Source organism: Lonchura striata, chromosome 4 (genome assembly GCF_046129695.1).
Source record: "Lonchura striata isolate bLonStr1 chromosome 4, bLonStr1.mat, whole genome shotgun sequence".
In the NCBI taxonomy this organism is placed as follows: Eukaryota; Metazoa; Chordata; class Aves; order Passeriformes; family Estrildidae; genus Lonchura; species Lonchura striata.
Window position 1 is genome coordinate 43,644,922 of NC_134606.1, and position 18,635 is coordinate 43,663,556.

General features: G+C 39.1%; 1 protein-coding gene across 5 annotated transcripts in view; it reads left to right on the forward strand.

Annotated features, from left to right (window-relative positions):
* The window catches only part of SH3D19 (SH3 domain containing 19), an 80,600-nt gene that overhangs the window by 12,402 nt on the left and 49,563 nt on the right, over window positions 1-18,635 (forward strand). For 3 of the 5 annotated variants that reach the window (XM_021530209.3, XM_021530206.3, XM_021530207.3), the window contains exon 2: window positions 5,848-5,887. The exons of 1 other annotated variant lie outside the window; for it this stretch is intronic. Coding sequence is in view for 2 of the 4 variants with exons in the window: in XM_021530206.3 (XP_021385881.2) it covers window positions 5,848-5,887 (40 nt within the window). In the remaining 2 variants the exon portion in view is untranslated. Of the gene's footprint in view, window positions 1-5,544; window positions 5,888-18,635 lie in introns of those variants that run through there. One more of the 5 variants, XM_031504717.2, reaches the window with a different exon arrangement.

Consider the following 18,635-nt stretch of genomic DNA (forward strand, 5'->3'; position numbering starts at 1 on the left):
CAGGAGTTGCTAATTTTTTTGAAAAAAGAGCTTTAGAAGCAGCTGTGTGCTAAATTTCCTTCTTAAACAACTGCGGTAGAAGGCAAAAGTGTGGTAACATATGTATGTAGTGGGTGTATTTGATTACTTATATACTTTGTTTATCTTTTATGGCTTAAGAATAAACCCTGTTCCCAGTGCTGAGTTTAGTCTAGGTTCTTACAGCACAAATCTTTTAGAGAAATGGTGAGAGCTTACACAGTCTGTTTCATTTCTCTTTTGTTTTCTGCATCAGCCCCCTCTTTTGCTGGCTCGTATGCTCACACTGATGCGCACACTTTTGCTGTTGCAATGCAGGAGAAATGTAGGAGCAAGAATGAGGGGGTGGAACTTCAGTCACAGAAACAAATCAACAGCAAATGTAATGTTGGCAAATGTGGCCTCTGCTGTCCAGAAAAATCCTTTTCCACTTACATGTTGTACACTTAAAGTGCACTAAAGGCTTTAAAGATGATTATAGTTTATTTTTAGCCTTTTAAGCAAGGTAAAGATATTATAACTTAAAGTCTTGGGATAATTACACGCTTTATGCTGGTCAGTGGGTTAATTAAAATTAAATACTCAGCTGCAGAGGTTCTTTGTGTTCTCAGCTATGTGTTGGGGTCCATCCCCAGCCATCTATCAGTTGGGTTTAAGAGTGGGGAAAAAAAGCATTACTCCAAGTATACAAAACTGCAGGGATGCTTTGTGCTTACAAACTCAGTTACTGTTTAGCACTAAAACTGACTACTATAATTTCATTGTGGGGGATGTTATAATACTGTTTTCTTCCTGGCAGTGTACTGCTCTGGAAGTCAACAGCATACAGTAGAATTTAAAGTAAGTATAAAAACTGCCTGCCTTTACAATTAAAAACTCAGAGTATGTCCTGATTTTGTAGCCTTTTGCAGTAAAGGGAAAGCTATACATAAAGTAAATTTCAAATGTTTCTTCCAGGCCTCTGATTAATCTCTGCTTGGGCCTTCTGCCTTTTAAACAACTGATAAGGGACTCTGCTGTTAAAATATTAAAATACACAAACAAATGTTCAGTTTTGTGCATTTTGCTGTATGGTTATTCTTAATAAAATTGATCAAAATTTACAGTAGATTCTACACAGTGGAATTAATTTGCATTGTTCTGATTCCTTACCTAAGGGAAGTGCTGAAAAGAAGAGTGGCTTTGAGCCACAATATGCCTTAACAGAGCAAAGAGGTGGCAGTATCAGTATCAATTACTGCTTGTCTCAGTGCAAATAAAGCAACTAGTGTTGAAAATCATGCCAAATGCAGATCTTTTTCCCAGAAAATGTGCAATTCATTTGAGTGAGGGCTCTGTCTACACTGGCAATTAGAAATGAAAATTTGGGGTTCTTGATGCAGTTGGCTGGCAGGGGCTGGTGTACCATTTAGCTATGGTCACCTGCATCTAGATGCATATGAGTAAAATAGTGGCATCACATTTCTTCACGATGCCTTGTAAAGTTGCTGTATGGCTCGTAGTGTCAAGTTTTTTAAGACCTGACAGCCTCTGAAGCTCATTGGGGTTGATGCATTCAGATGCATCATTAGATGAAAGTTGTACAGCCTCTTCCAATAATTTGCTTATCCTGAAAACATCACTTCTCTATATTTTAGTGTTGCCAGCACTGCTTAAAAGCCTGTGGTTCACATTTCTTAGTTTATCTGGAGGTCTGCCATTGTTACAGTAGCATGTCGTGCTTGCTTTCCTTGTGAAACCATTGCTGGGCCATTGGGGGCTAAAAACTGCTGGGATGGAGACTGCTGGTCTCCAGCAGAGTGTTAGTGTCCTGCCTCTTTTGCTGACTGGTCAAATTCAACAGGCATAGTTAAACTTGAAGATACAGTATTTCCCAGAAATGGGAATGGTATGTGTCCCTCTTTCCCCCCTTCAGCTTTTAAGAGATCAAGCTGTAGAATGGGGTTAAAAGTGGGAAGTTACTAGCCTCAGGAGGTAATTGCATTGGAGATTCCCCAGTAGTTTTGGAGTTTGATACAGCAGAATGTGTGTTAACTTTCCACTCATTTTTCAACAACATTTTATGTTTATACTTGAATTTTTTTCTAGTGAGAGCAAACTTTTCAGTTGAAGTCATTCTTAGCAACAAGATGCTTTGAAGAAGCTTGCAAAATAAACAGAGGAAAATAATGGCTCTACTGAGTGTGAGTTGCCTTTTCCCTTTTCTTTGCTTGTCTTCCAGAAACAAGAGCAATTACCTTAAAAGATAGTTTTCTGCATTGGTGGTCTTTTTGGCAAAAACTTAAGTTATTTCAGGTTTGTGGAGCAACTGAATTGATGTTGACTGTTATTTTTCTCTTGATTATATTTTCCTTGAGAAGAAAAACTTTTCTGTTATATTAAAAACAAACAACAAAAGAAGCTAATTTTCCTGAACTTGGACTAAGAGAATCGCCTTTTTTTCTGAAAGCAACTGGAACATGGCATTTCTGTCTACCACTCAGCCTTTGCATGCTGATAAAAAGCATAAGGTGTCCGTGCTGCTGCTGAAATATATAGAGCATGATTTCGTAAAGAAAGGCTAGATTTGCCAAATTATTATGGTATGAAGAGCAGATTTTTGTGTCTTAATGCTTTCCTTGATTCTTCTGCTGTGCTTAGAACTGGGCAACAGTCTTCCCAACTTCAGCCAGGAGTCTCTTGACTTCTTCTACCTCGTCTGCTCCACCAGCTAGCTGCTTGGCTTCTTGCACTATATTCTGCTTCTGAACAAGGCTAATATATTTCTCTTGTATGGTTGTAATTTCACGAGGGCAACAAAGGTTTTGTAAATAGTAGGTGTGAGTATGATGTGGAGAAAATCTTGAAGTGTAGTCTTCAGGAGGTTGGAGCATTGTCAATTCTTACAGATTGAGAGTCTGCAGATCTCTGGCTATGCAAATTGTGGATTGGAGGACAGGCAGAAAGAACTTCATTAAGTAAAATAAACTTAAGATCATACATTCCTGTTCTGTAGCTTGTGGGTACTAGCAGCTTATAAATTCCTAGTGTATTTTACTACAGCTATATACACAGTAAACAATTTTATTACTTTTAGTAACAGAAGGATAGAGGCGACAGTACTGGTATCTTGTGTCTGGAAGGTAATACCTGTTACTGGAAGTGGCATTTCCTGTGCAGCCAGAGTGCAAACTGGCTTGTTTATTGTAAGTGCTAGTCCTGCAGCATTCGATGTTTGCTCTGATCTGACACAAGGTTTTTTGGCTTCTGGAGTTTAGAATTGAAGAATATACAGTTTTCTACTAGGACATAATGTCCTGTCATGTTTTATAGTAATTTATATCTTTGATATAGAGGAAAATCTGTAGTGCAGGATTTAATTTTCAGATTTTTGTAACTATACAGTCTTCTTGCTTATTTCTGTTAGAAAAGATTACGAGGACATCTCTCTGCTGTTGAGGTAACATGTATAGAGAAAAGAGAATCAGTTGTGGGCATGCATTTTTGAGACTCAGCTTTTTTCAAGTCAAGGATTTGCCTACAGAATGGAGAGATAAGATCTGTGTGTGTGTATTTAAAAAAATTGCTTTTTTCTAGGCTTTCATATTCTAGTGTTTGTAGAGGTGTGTCATTATTTGAATTGATACTTGTACCTAATCTTAATGCTAAAAAAGCATTTAGAATTGCAAAATTTACAGAGTCACAGAATCAGTTAGGTTGGAAAAGACTTCTGAGATTGAGTCTGAACTTTGACCATACTACCTTGTCAATCAGACCATGACACCAAGTGCCATGTCCACTTTTTCCTTAAACACCTCTTGGTACAGTGACTTCACCACCTAATTGACTCCGAGCCCATAAGTGAAAGATTGAGCTCTTTGAGTCTCTCGTTACACTTGAAACTAAAACACATTTAAAAGGTTAAGGTCACAGCAAACTTAATGAGGTGGAGGTTTTAGTTCTATTTTGAAATGTTGGCTCTTTGCTTATAGGATTATAATTTGTTCTTTTCAAGGAGATAAATATGCGTGTGGATGGCGTGCACTCACTAAATTTATCAGAAAGTAAAACATGCAAAACCAAATGTAACATTGAAATGCTGAAACAGGAATGAAAATAAAAGGGGAAAAGGAATTGCATTGATTTCCTGAATGAGCAGGTTGCAGGGGTGTGGGCGGGCTGTGGTGGATCTGCTGACTGGACATGGGCTGTGTGGGAGGGCTCCAGATGCTGTGCTTGCATGTGCTCCCACTCGGTTTCTTCCTTTTCACTGGTTCATTCACACGATCGTTTTGGCAGTGGGGGGGGCTTTGTCTGAACACTGTTAGACTGTGGCTGCATACAGAGCAGGAGACACTGATAACAAGCAACAAATGGCAAGCAGATTTCAGTAGGAACTCCAGTCTCATTTTGTTCAGTGCTCCCAGGTAAGGAGGTTACATGGTAAGGATGGAAGGAGTGAGTGTTTGAAGAGCTGCTGCTGTGACTCTGATTTGAGCTGTTCCAGAGCTATACCATGCTGCTTCTGCTAGCAGGGTTGCACACAGTGTGATGAAATGGAGATTGCTGAGTCAGGAAGACAATAAATTATAACTGCGTGGCTATGACAGCTCAGTAGGAGCACCTATGGATGGAAAAAGCATTACATACTTTTAAGCACTGTTGACATGAGATGATTTTTTTACCGCTTTAATGAAAGCTTAATCAAATGAACACATAAAGCTTGAAGAGAAAAGTATTTCTTTTACACAGGAAATAAAACTGCACAAACAAATGTGCACTATTAACAGAACAAATTTTATTTCAAATACAGAGCTTTAAGATCGAAAATACAATCTGTGAGTGTGAAATTCTTTTTAGGAAGACTTCTGTATAGACAAGCTTTTCGGTAAAGTGTTTATTAACACACAAAAAATAGTGTTCTGTTTAAAATACACAGAGATCAAATTAGAAGCAAAATCACCATGGTCAGTGGAGATCATGTGCAGCTGTAGGAATTACCTTCTGCATGTATAGTGGATCTTTTCTGCATTAAAAGATTAAACCCCTCTCTAATTTTAGAATATGCATTTTAGGTGGATAACAACAGTCTCAGCTTTTCAGGTAGTTCAAAAGTCATGCAGTAAAAGATATTCTGGACTTAAAATATAAATGATAATACATGAATTCTGATATCATAGCACTGTAGTTATTTTGTAATGCTTCTATGATAATCTTAACTCTTGAGAGAAATATTTTATATTTTCTGTGCATAGTGGAGCTTTATGTGTAGATTTTAGTGTCAGTCTCATTAGTCCAAATAAGCTGCTTGAAATACTTACAGTATAAACCCTTCCTAAAAACACAGAAAAATTCAGTGTTTGGAATGCCCAGATGCTGAAGAGTTAATGGTGGGGTTGCACTGGATTCAGTGTATTTGCAGATGTTGCTGCAACCAACTGCTGATTTTTCTCCCATCCTGTCAGGGAACTCTGCCAGCCATGATTCATGGAATGATTTTTTTGCGCTGAGTAATCTGTGGTTTTTCTTTTTTCCTCTTCCCTCTCCCTTATTTTTATCCTGAACTAAAGCACTATTCATTTCAGCTGAAAGGAGGAGAATCTTCCAAAGCATTAATACAAAACATTAAATACACTGTGTTTTGAGTGGAGGAATTGTAACAAATGTTAAACTTGCTGTAATTTTACTCGGTCTAAGGCAGTCTAGTCCAGTGTGGGAAAACAGTTTTAGAACAGAATCAGCTTTTGGTTTGGCTAGTCATATGGTTTTACAGTTCTCTTAAGACTTCTGTACTAGTATTGCTAAAGAACATCCAACTTCTGTGCTGATGTTATGCCTCCTTTCTCACAGATCGCTCAGAAAGAAATAAACCAGACTGCCGCTCTTCAGGGTAAGAACTGTATTTCTTTATTTATTCTTCCCTTTTCTTTCTTTTTTTTTTCTTTAGCTTTATTTTTTACTTTTATTGGGTGAACTAGGAAATTGGCCAGAAATATAAAAATGTCATTCTTCTACTTCTCTGTTTTGGTAACAGTAATGTAATACCAAAATAAGTTTGTGTTAAAAATAATTGTTTTATATTCTCTATGGGCAAAGGTTTTTTTTTCAAGAAGTTAATAGGACTTGCTACATTGTAATTGTACACACTGAATCTCCAAATGCTTATGTATCATGCACAGGGTTGTTTTGTAAAACTGTGGTTTAAAACAAGAAACCCCTCATGACTTTTACTACTTTGAACTGTTTGCTTCTATAGCAAGGAAAATAATTCTTGGTTCAGTCAAAAATAGCAACACTCTATTATTTATTCCATTAATTCTGATTCCATCATACCCAAAGTTTCAAAAGAAGCAAACAAAAGTGTTTTACACAAAGCTCATGTGCACACACACCAACATGTGTTTATTTAGAATTTCCATCAGGACTTGTCATGAACTTCTAGGCTATTGATTTGCAAGGCCATATTTTCCCTTAAGCTTCTGAATGTTTTGTATTTCTTCTTATCCTCTGACTTTTAAATAATCTCTTTCTCTATTGCCTCATTTTCAAACAGTCTTTCAGTTCTCCACTTGGGAATAGGATTTTGTCCATGCCATGTGGTGGATAGTAGAATTTTAATGAACTAAAGAGCAGACCAGTGAACACTGTCTCTCCCATTCCTTTGTGAAAAGTCTTTCCAAAAAACTCCCCTGGTGTCCAGGCTTTTGACATGACCTGACCTTTTCATTTGATTTTTACAGTCTACATTTTTTCCTTTTTGGTACATTTTTACAGTACAGTGGGCTAGGGTTTATAGCTGGAAGAACAGTGTACCATTTTCTTACAGCACACTTGATGTGTTGTATCTATTGTGTGATGTGATGGGAGAGGATGTTTTTCCCTTCCCTCCCCCCTCTGCCATAGCACTGTAACTGATTCCAGCAGCGTGTTTAAGTTGCAGGGGGGTATTGCCTTTGTCTTTGAAGACTTTTATCTGCTCAAAAGCTCAATCACTGCATGTGCTGATTTCCTTTAATACTTAAAAATATTGAACTTTTTTGTTTTCTTAAAATTATGTGATTACAGTCTAAATGTTAGAACTTTTATTAGATCATGTCATAATACAATAATGTCAAATAAATCCAAATCATTATCAAAAGGAAATCTTATTTTATCAAAATGTTTTGTTTAAGGTTGAAATACCTTCAATCTCTTCCCCTTTCTTCTCTCTATAGTCATTCTCATCAGTACCTTTTTGCTCTGGGGAGTGTTTTACATGTTTGAATCTGGACCAAAAGCAAAGTAAAGCTTCAGATTTTTTTTCTATGGAATTGGAAAGTCAAATGTGGACCAGCCTTGGAGATAAAACACTGCCCTGAGTTGCCTGGACTACAGTCTCCAAATTCTCATGTGGAAAGCACAGAGTAATTAACAGCATAATGTAGATTGTTCATAATGTTGAGAGATGCAAATATCAGTAGTCTTTAATTCCTGTCAGCAGTGCATGTACTTTCTGACCTTATCTATGTATCTTCTCCCCCCTTCTCAGTCTCACTGGCCATTGTGTCATGAGCTGTGAAGAAGAAAAGCCACCATTTAAACAGTAGTGTTGTTTTGTGCCCGTCTCACTGCTGTTTCTAGACTGGAACAGGAGCAGCCTGCCTTACTTAAATTATGTACTCTGCTAATTGATATTGTTACACTCAGTGGTTCATCTCTCATTATAATTAGAAACATTATTTTGTGGTGACAAATTTCTGGGTGAGATTCTTATCCCAAGTCTGGCCATATCATGCCCTGGAAAAGAGCTGCAGTTGCATCAAGGCCAGAGCCCCTTGATAGAAGACGTGAGGGAAAACTAAATTGTGAAGCATGCACGGCTAAAACTGAAGTGCAAAGCACACTTCTCTTGTAACATAGGCAGCATTTCTGAGCTGTTTGAATTATACTGGAGACAGTTTTATTCCATTTTATGATGAGCTACTGCACATTGGACACTATCCTCTCTGGGAGCAGTTCATGACAAGGGAAGAAGAAAATAAAATGGTTCAGAGGCATCATTTATTCCTTAAATTGCATGTTGAGGGATGCATAGCTTAAAAACACAAGATACTGTCTCAGTCATGGTCTCAAGTGGAACAAAAATGACGCTGCAGGTCTTGAACTCAAGGTCTGGAAACAAGAGCTTCTGCACTAGAATTACTATGAAATACTGGATGTAGACATGGGTAGACCAGCTGACAAGATGAAGGAATAAGCAGTGAACTTTAAGAGAGGTAGATAACCTAAGATGAAATAGCAGATGTAGATGTTTCTAAGAGAGATCCAGAGAAGTGGTTTATTGTTTCATACAAAACTATGATGAGATTTTGCCTAGAAGTCTGTCAAGTCTAAGTATAAATGTGGAACAGTGGGATAAGAAGAGACCAAAAAAAGGCCCAGATACTGATCACCACCTCTTCCACATGCATTTTAAGGTTAGGTTGTGGTCTGGAACATGATCATCGTAACAAAAAGGTCACATAACAGTGCTTCTTGTGATTTCAAAATTCTAAAGCTTGCTCTTTCCAATCTCCTATTCTTATATGTGTCTCTGCCTATGCATTTCTAGATGTATTTCAAGCTTGTGCTTGAGTCTTTGCAGTATTAGAGATGAAGAGTTTATATACAGTGAGACAGGACCAGTTATAAACATACCTTTGGACATAATTCATTTGCAGCGAAAGACGTTAAAAAACCTGTTCTAGATAGAACAGTATATAAATGGTCATTAATACTATACTTTAGGGTGATGCCATTTAGAAGAATTTTTACAGCAGTATCAGGAACTCTGACAAATATTCTGGTCTGGTTATTAGCCTGTCAAATGTTTAGCATGGGAGAAATGCTAAAGAAAGAGGAAGCATTCTGAGGGTGATACAGGGATCTAGCATGGCATGGGAAAGAAATCTGGAGAGTAGATGAACCAAAGACCACAGATAATGATTTAAAGGGAGGGAAACAGGCTACCTTTACAAAATGTGCATTATTACATTATCTTCTGCCTCTTTTGGTGATTAGTTTGACACTCAGGAGAGTTTAGATAAAGCAAGGAGTAGCAGAACAGAGCCTGTGTACCTATTTAGTGTACTTCTCTGTGCTGTTTTATTTGTTAAATATAGCACATTAGTAAGATCAAGACAAATATTCACTGAATCCAAATGATACCTATTTCTATGTTAAATTTTTATCAAGAGATATTTTGTTTCATGACCTAATAGCCACCCTTCAATTGTTATATTTCAGACAGTATGAAAATATATCTCTACTGGTAACAGTGGTCTGTAATTATAATTCTTGATTTTACTGTCAGGTCATGCTTGTACTATGTCTCTGATAGCTTCAGGTCATGCACTGCTGTAACAGGGGTCAATTAGGTCAAAAGAAGTAGGTTTTTATTCCTCTAAATGTTTTCAAACTGAAAATTATATGATAGTAATAGAATAGAAGATTTCAAGCATCTACATATTTGCAGTTAATCCCTGAACATGAGTAAAGCTTGTAGAAGGAACTGGATTTTTTTTTCTTCTTTTGGTTAAGGATTATGGATCAAAAAATCCTGAAACACAGTGCTATAATTTGGAATAATTCATTGTAGTTGCCTTGACCTTGAAGATGAGTGGATGAAGGTAGCTAAAAACTGCGGCAACGTATTGAGAGATTTAGTAGGGTATCAGTCACTTGAAGTCAAGTCAGAAATATCAGTGTCTATTGTGAAAAATGGGGAGGGGGATGAAAATAATTAGTTCATTTCTAGAAACAGATCCTAGGTTTTACTGCATATAGTCTGCCTGGTGACTGTAATGTGTTTAAGTTCTTTTACAGCTGGTTGCCTTCATTTGATTGCAGTAAATTGAGCTTTTTTATTTAAAATGCATTAAGTCAACAATACAAATAGACAAAAGTCATCTTTTGTTCCTTTATAAACATGTACTTGTAGTGGCTGATCAAAGGGGCTACTGATCCCTTTAGTGAAGCTCTGGTAAATCAAGTGATCATTTTTATGAATGGTTTTTTGTATCTGACTTTGGTTTTAGTTGTTTGTTTTGTTGTTTTTTTTTTTAATGTAGCAGAATTCCATTAGTGAAAGCTTTTCTTCTTTCTATGTCTTCTTCTATATAATGTTGATTTTGTGAAACTGTGTTTAAGAAATACTACAGTAACAGTCCGACTATATCTTAAGAATGTGTTTTCCCAGATCATCTCTGAAACCTGAAAAGACACCCTTTAATTAAGATCTTAAGCGTTTAACAGAGCATGAAGGGAATCCTAAGGCACTGGCTTGAGAAGGTGGTGGAACTGCCCCCTCTTTAAAATTAGGTGGTTTTGCAAATCAGTATGCTTTTGAGGTCTTGAGAAAACACACAGTAACAGGTTTTTCTATGTTGTAAACATTACAGTCAGTCATTTAATAGTTTCACTAGATCATAGAATATCCTGAGTTGGAAAATACCCACAAGGATCATTGAAATCCAACTCTTGGCCCTGCACAGAACCATCCCCAAGAGTCATACTATGAGCCTGAGAACATTGTCCAAATGGTTCTTGAGCTCTGTCAGGCTTGGTCCTGTGACCACTTCCCTGGGCGCTGTTCCAGTGCCCAGCCACCCTCTGGGTGAAGAACATTTTCCTGATATCCAACCTAAACCTCCCCTGACACAACTTCAGGCCATTCCCTCAGGTGCTGTCACTGGCCCCCACAGAGAAGAGATTGGTGCCTGCCCCTGTTACTCCCCTCACCAGGAATTGTGACTGCAGTGAGGTCTCAGTCTCCTCTCCTCCAGGCTGAGCACACCAAGTGACCTCAGCCACTCACACAGCTTCCCCTCAAGGTCTTTCACCATCTCTGTTGCCCTCCTTGGGTCAGTGTTCAGTAGTTTCAGTGTCTTATATTGTGTCACCCAGAGCTGCCCCCAGCACTGGAGGTGAGGCCGCCCCAGTGCAGAGCAGAGCAGGACAATCCCTCCCTTGCCCAGCTGTGCCTGATGTCCCCAGGGCAGGGTTGGCTCTCCTGGCTGCCAGGGCACAATGACTCACATTCAGTGCCATGGCCCAGGACCCCCAGCTCCCTTTCTGCAGTGCTGCTCCCCAGCCTCTTGTTCCCCAGACTGTATGTACATTCAAGGTTGCCCTATCTGAGGTATAGGATCTGGCATTTGTCTTTTTTAAACTTTATATTGTTGATGAATGCTTTGTCTTAGTCAGAGGGGCAGTGTGGAGAGACTTCTGCTGCATCTGTACTGAGAAATCACAGAATGGTGGGAAGGTCATGCAGGTCATGTAATCAAGCGTGGTGCTCATAGTGGGAAGATGCTGATGCTAGATCAGGTTTTTTATAGCCAAGATGTAAAAATCTCCCAGGAACGAGAGATTGAGCCTACTTACTTTCAGCCCACACTGAGGCTGCTTGTCTGTCATTTACTAACTTTATTTCCAAATGATAGTGCTGTGGGAAATACTACCAAAATAAGCAGTCAAAACACTGGACTACTTAATATCCAGGAGGACTGAATTCATTCACCCAAATATCCTGAAGTACAGTTTTTCATCACTGTTGTTTAAAACCCTTGTGTTGTCTACTAGCACAGTCTGGACAGCCTTGTCAGTGCTTCTGCTTTACACAAGAAAATTTCAGGCTTTTGCCCATCCAGCCAGTGTAACAGACTGTAATACACATCTGAAGTTTGAGACTTTGAACCTTGCTGACACTCCGTCTGAATGGGAAGGGTTGTGTGTAGAAGAAAGAATGAATGTTGGGGGATGTTTTACTGTGATACTCTTATTAATTACATTTAACTTGTGCAACTTTTAAGGCTAGGGAATACCAGGTTACTCTTGCTCTAAGCATGCTTTTAGGCTGTGAAAATAGAAATGTCCTGCTTTTGTACCCTCCCAGTAGGTCAGAAGTTGGGCTAGTTCTAAAAAGTATCTAATCTCCTTTCCAGATCCTTGGGTTGCAGTTTCACAATTGCCCTGAGCTGAGCTAAGCCTGTGTTGCTCCAAGAAGGAAAGGTCTCATTCTCTCCTTTGGGCTGCTGTCAGTGCTCATGTGGTTAGTTGGATCAGAAGGCTGATCTCCAGAGAAAAACAAAAAAAAAATAGCTGTGTTTCCACTTCACGGATGAAGCAGGTTCAGCACAGGGGAGCAGAGTGATTTTTTGCAAGTTCCACAATCACTCAGTGGCAGAACTGGAAGCAAGGGCTCTCAGTTGTGATTTTTCTTGTTCTCTTAAAAGTAGGATCATGTGACTCCTTTATTTTCAGTCTTAGAGATACATTTTGGACTCACTCAGTGCAATCCCACAGGTTAAATATAGATTTAAACTGACAATTTGAGATTGGAATCTACTTATGTGTCTTTTGTTTATCACATGTTTCTCATCAGCATGTGTTTTTGCATCAGAGCTGTTGTTTCTGAGAGTAGAATAAGCTGGAGCAATTTTGTGCAGCTTGTTTCTTTGGTAGCTTCTTTGCCACAATAAATTACTATGCTTAATTTTTATTTGCAATGTTAGTTTTACTCTGTTCAGTTTATACTTATCTGTAAATGAGGAAAAAAGAATCACAGGTAGAGCAGAGGAATAAATGGCAGATGGGTTCAGCATAGTTTTTGGCAGTTAGGGATCACAAGAGTATCTAGAGCCTGTTCCTGGGGGTATTTGTTTTAATGTTGGCAATTTGTCACTGTTATTTTGGGGATTTTTGGCTATTCATCTCACAGATAACAGTAAAGAGTTACTGTGAAGGGTGTATCCTAGCCAGCCTCCTAGATCCCTTATTCCTAAACATAGAAGAGGGATTTGTTTTAATAAAAAGAATGCTCTGTTCCTGGTTTCTGCAAAGGGAATTCTGAAGGACTGTTTGCTCTGGTGCCCTGAACAACTCTTTCCGTTGTCTGGGCTGCTCTCCAGTGCTTATTCTAATTCATAATGGAAAATAACACTGCAAATGAGATGGTTGTTGAAAGAATAAAGAGAAAAAGGCTCACCCTCTGTCTTCACTGAGAAAATTTCACTGCTTCTTTGGGCATCTTGTGTACATGAGCAAGTTTCACCATCCCATCATCTTTCAAAGTAGACTTCTATAGAAAGTACTGAGGACCATCCAGACATGGCAACACTCCTTGTGCATTAGGAGAATTATCTGGAGCATGACCAACCATGATAGACATTAGTTCTAAAAAGATGGTTTCAGAAAGGACACAATTGCACATTTTAAAGCCAAATTAATCAGTCATGGTTATAATTTTGTTATATTTTTTTTTCTCCCCAAGACATTTCAATGGTGAACAGCAGATGAAGCTGATGTGGTAGCTGGGAAGGAGGGCTGGGAGAGAATTCTTTCCAAAGGTATTTATAATGTTCTCAAAGAAAACAGAAAAGAAGGAGGAGCTGCTAAGAGAAGCCTATAGGACATGTGTCAGGGCTGAGGAGGCAGACTCAGCAGGTTTTAACCTTACAATGCAGAAGCAGTAGTCATGAAGTTGTCTCTGAAAGAATTTCATGTTGATATTTTAAGTGTCGGAGCTTTTATTTATTTCCCTAAGGATTTATGTAGGTTTCTGTCTAGGCTCAGTATCTACATTTTCCTTTGCCTCTGGAATTTGAGTGGGAGAGCTCAGATTGCAGTTACATTGTATTCATTTCTATGGCCTCTTACTCTGATGCACACAAAAGAGAAGAGATTGTTATTTCGTTCTTTTTTTTTTTTTCTGTTCTCTCTTAATGTACTGCTCACCTACTTTGTAATTTCATTGTAAGTTATTTCTTTGGTGTCTTTGTTCTTTATTCTAGTATAGGGAATCAGTTACCTTAAGTACCAGCATTTGATTTGGCAGGTTGAACATTGAAATGATTGATCAAGTACTCTTAAAGCATGTTACAGTTGCATTCTTACTATATCATGGGGGTAAAGTATTCCAAGGGAGGCCTGTCACATTGATAATTTCTTCCTCCTAAATGTATTTTAGTTTAATGTACAGTATAATGTGCAGTTTGCACAGCTGTACATTTGACTCTGATCCTGTCAGTCATTGCATTTCTGATTTTGCTACAAAATTTCTCTGTTCAAAAGTAGTATTTTGCTCAGTGCAGACATCACCATTTGAATTTAAGCCATGTTTCCATGCTGTGTTTGCCCTAGTTTTGGCCATCTGTGACAAATCACAGGCTGAACTGAGTTAGTATTAGCCCCTAGTATAGACAAGGATGAGCTGCTTTTTCATCTGTTCCAGCTGCTTCAGCTTCAAGAAGAGAGCCAAGATCCAGTGGTACAAAGCGTCATGTTGCCTGTTCCCTTGGAGGCTTACAACCAAGGCAGGTCGCTAGCAGGGTCGTGCCCCAGGAAGGTCCCCTGCTACAGAGGACTGAAGTTAGACCATTCAACCCTAAATATGGGAAGTATTCATAGAAGTATGGCCTTTATAAGGATGCATAGCTGCATCTTAATCTTGGCAGCATTGTTACAAGAGGCTTGTCATCTGACTGTGGTGGACATTGCCATCTCCTGAGGCTTGAGGCAAAGGTTGACTTCTAATTAAAGAGAAGGTCCAAATCTAACCAGGGTGTTTCAACCACAGGCAGTAATTACTTTGGTAAATCTCTCTTTTGATCTATTGCATAATAATTTGGTTGAAGCAAAAGAGGTACCTCAGTGATGTCACGTTTTTATTGGGCAATACTTTTGCTTGGAATAAATGTGTAGTAAAAAAAACAGCTTTGGTTTTACTATTGTAATTCTTCTATTTCATGTTATTGGACTTCTGCTTCCCCATCCCCTCACACACCAGTACCTGGTATCTAGTATTAGAACCTAAAAGGAGGTTGTAGAAGTGAGAGGACTAGAGGAAATGGCCTTAAGCTGAGACAGGGAAGATTGAGATTAGATATTACAAAAAAAATTCACTGTTACAGTAGTCAGGCATTGGAATAGGTTGCTCAGGGAGGTAGTGGAATCACCATCCCTGGAGGTGGTCAGGAGACATCTGGATCTGGTGCTGGATGATACAGTTTAATTATTTAGTGTTTCAGGGGTTATAGTGGTAGTGCTGGGTTGACAGTTGAACTTGATCTTAAAGGTCTCTTCCCACCCTAATGATTTTGTGTTAGTTCAAGCAGTCCTGATTCTGTTCTGTGATTGGACCAGGTGAGGAAGTTTCACAGTTTCTTTGGACAACTGTTTTTAAAACCATTGTGTTGTTTTATTGCCTTTTTTCCATGGCCCCTTCTAAAATAATAGGTTCATGAATAGCTAAAAGCATGTAGTGCTCCTGACAGTTTGGACAACTAGGAAGAAAGAGAACAATATGATGGGACAAATACATTAATGACAGCTGCAGGAGAGGCTTTCTCACCACACCTTACTAGTGTATAGGACAAAAGATTATTTGCTTTACTAGTCAATCTGTCTTCTTCCTTCTAAGGTTGTTGACAAGGAAATGAGTTCTGTTAAGTGAACTTTTTGCAGTGTGAACTGACTAGAAATCCTTTCTGTTAATAACAGCATTCATTTTTTTCACCAAAGACAGATCTGACTATACAGTTCTCTGGTGCAACTTGAAGCCATTTCCTCTTGTTCTTTTCCTTGTTATGTGGCAAAAGAGACAGACCCTCGCCGTGATCCAACCTATTTTCATGTGGTTGTAGAGAGTAATAAGGTCTCGCATGAGCCTCTTTTCTCCAGGATAAACACCTCCAACTCCCTCAGCTGCTTGTCACAAGATTTGTGCTCCTGACCCTTCACCAGTTTTATTGCCCTTCTATGGACACTCCCAGCACCTCAGTGTCTATCTTGTAGCAAGGGGCCCAAAACTAAATACAGAATTCATGGTACAGCCTCCCTAGTGCAGAGTACATAGTAACAGTGGCCACAGTGGCCATTGTCCTGCTGGTCCTGCTGGCCACACTGTTTCTGAGACAGGCCTGGAAGGCCACCCGGACGTATGCTGGCTCATGAACAAACACGATCAACCAGCATCTCCAGGCCCTTTTCCACCAGGCAGTTTTCCAGCCGATTTTCCCTCAGCCTGTTGAAATGCCTGGGGTTGTTGTGAGCCAGGTGAAGGATCCTGCTCAAGCAGGGTAATGCTAGAGCACACTGCAGGGATTGTGTCCAGACGGTTCTTGAGTATCTCCAGTGAGAGAGACTCCAGAACCTGTCTGGATAATTTGGCACAGTCACCTGTGCAGTAAAAAAGTTCTTTCCTATGTTCAGTGGAACTTCCTGTGCATCAGTTTCTGTCCCTTCCCTCTTGTCCTTTTCTTGGCACCACTGAGCAGAGCCTGACTTCATCCTTTCATCACCCGCTCTGCAGATACTGAGACATTGATGAAGTCCCCTCTCAGTTTTCTCAAGGCTGAACAGGCCCAGCTCTCTCAGCTTGGTATTTTAAGGGAGATGCTCTAGTCTTATCATCATCTTTGTTGCTCTCCTCTGGACCTGCTCCAGGAGTTTCATGTCTCTCCTGTGGTGAGGAGCCCAGAACTGGACATGGTGCCCCACGTGTGTCTCACCAGAGCTGAGCAGAGGGGCAGGATCACCTCCCTTGCCCTGCTGGCATTGCTCTCTAAGAGAAGTGATACTTTGTATTTATTAGTCAACAGTAGGCTTTCATTAGGATTTTCTTGAATTCATCCACACTTCTAGCACCTACAGTGTGTTGTGGGAAGCAGTGCCAAAGCTTAACCTTGCACTGCATGTTGAAAAGTCTCTTTGGCTTTTGAGCCTGATGGCTGCTAGTTTTGTATAATTCTTTCTGTGTTCTGTAGTGTAAGAGACTGAGCTATCATTTCCTATAGCTTTGCTGCTTCTTGAGACAATTAATATGGTGTTGTTCTTTTTTTAAATAGATTATGTCAATCAGTTAGGTAGACTTAAGGAAAAGGTCACTATTACTTTTGGAGGCCTAGAGGCATTTTAGCAATAGGCAAGAAGATTGACTGATACAAGAAAAAGGATGGGAATTATTTACTGCCTTTGGAATTAAAGGCATTGCTGAGAGTGGAGATTACAGAAACTACCTGCTTATGTTATCTGAATTCAGGGCCTTTAAGTTGAAATAGAGATTGAAAAAAAGTAATATTTATTTTCTACACCTGTCCCTGTAAAAATCAAGGGTTAAAGGTCAGAGATGAAGAGGTCATTATAAGAGAAGGGTAACCCCACTGGTCGTTTGTTTTTCTGGGGGTTTTTTAGTTGCTGGGATAAGCTGATACTTTGTGGCTCTTTTTCATTTCCTCTGCCTAATTTACCTGATGACATGTGGCACATTGATTGAAGTGCATAGAGGAGCATGTGATAGAGCTATGTATTTAGGGGATACTTAGAGGTGAGGGAAGGGCATTGATATCTGTGGCTGTGAAATGTTTTGAAGAGGTATTTCTTATGGCTCTTGCTCTGACAAGGTCTGGTTCAATCTGTTCTACAAGGTGTTTGTTTCTGAAGCTAAATTTAGTTGAGTGGCAAAAAATGATAGTAATTATTTCTTCCAAGTTGTAATCATCCATTAGAGACTGCAGTATTTACTGTCTTGCCATATAATTTGAGGTCCATGATGTTGTAAGACAGCCAGGATATATGATTGAGGCTGGAGGAAGTTCCTTTTGTCTTGTAGTATGTTTGCATGGTGACTTGCTCAAAGATGAGATCTTTGGAGAAATGTCCCCGGAGGTTAAAAGCCTTCTCTCGGTTGTTGAGGTAGGTATTTTGTTCTTAAAGCAAATTCAGTGCTGTTCCCACCTATCAGGATTTTGCAGTAGGCATCGGAATGATTTTAAAAATTTCTTTGACTCTGTGGGTCAATGCTTCTATTTCACTCTTGGAAAATAATTTGAGTATGTGTAAACTTGAATACTTTTCCCCAGCCTGGACTAGCAAAGGTGTTAACTTTACCTATACACTACACCTTAGCAACCTTCCTGTGGAATCAGAATTAAAAGACTTGAAAAATAATCTTTGATGCATATGTTTTTGGAGTGGTTGACCTTAATCTCAGAGTTGCTGGATCACTGTGAATGTGTAAAGAGGATTGAAGTTGAAGGTCATGTTTAAATTCAGAGGTAAACATTGAATACCTACAGATATGTGAATGTATGGTTTGTTGTTGTGTAGTGCAAATCTCTGGTGAATCATTTTCTGTATTTTGTAACCAAAAGCTTTATGAATATCTGTGGCATAGAAGAAAAGGAAACATTTCAAGAAGGGCAAGGGTTTGTTCCAGAAAACATGCCATTTCTCTGACTGAGCTGCATGCATGCAGAGTTCCTTCTGGAAAGACAGGTCCAATGAAGGGTGTGGTTATAAGACTTTATTTGACAATTTCTGTGCACTGTGCATTCTGTAAGGGCCACTGTTACAAGTTCATGGATCTCACATACTGTAGGGTGTAGCTGGGTGAGTCAGCAGTACATTGCAACAAGATGTGATCATGCGTGAAGATAGCTTTACTTTTGTGAGATTTTAATGTTAGAGGATTGAAAATTAGTGTTTCTGCTGCTTGTTAAATTATTTGTTTATAAGTACAAATGGCCTATTTGAAACCAGTATGGTTCCTTATATGGATAACCTTGTGGTATTCTTAAACACATCTTTTGGCTGTTGGTTTGCATTTTTGTTGTACAAGG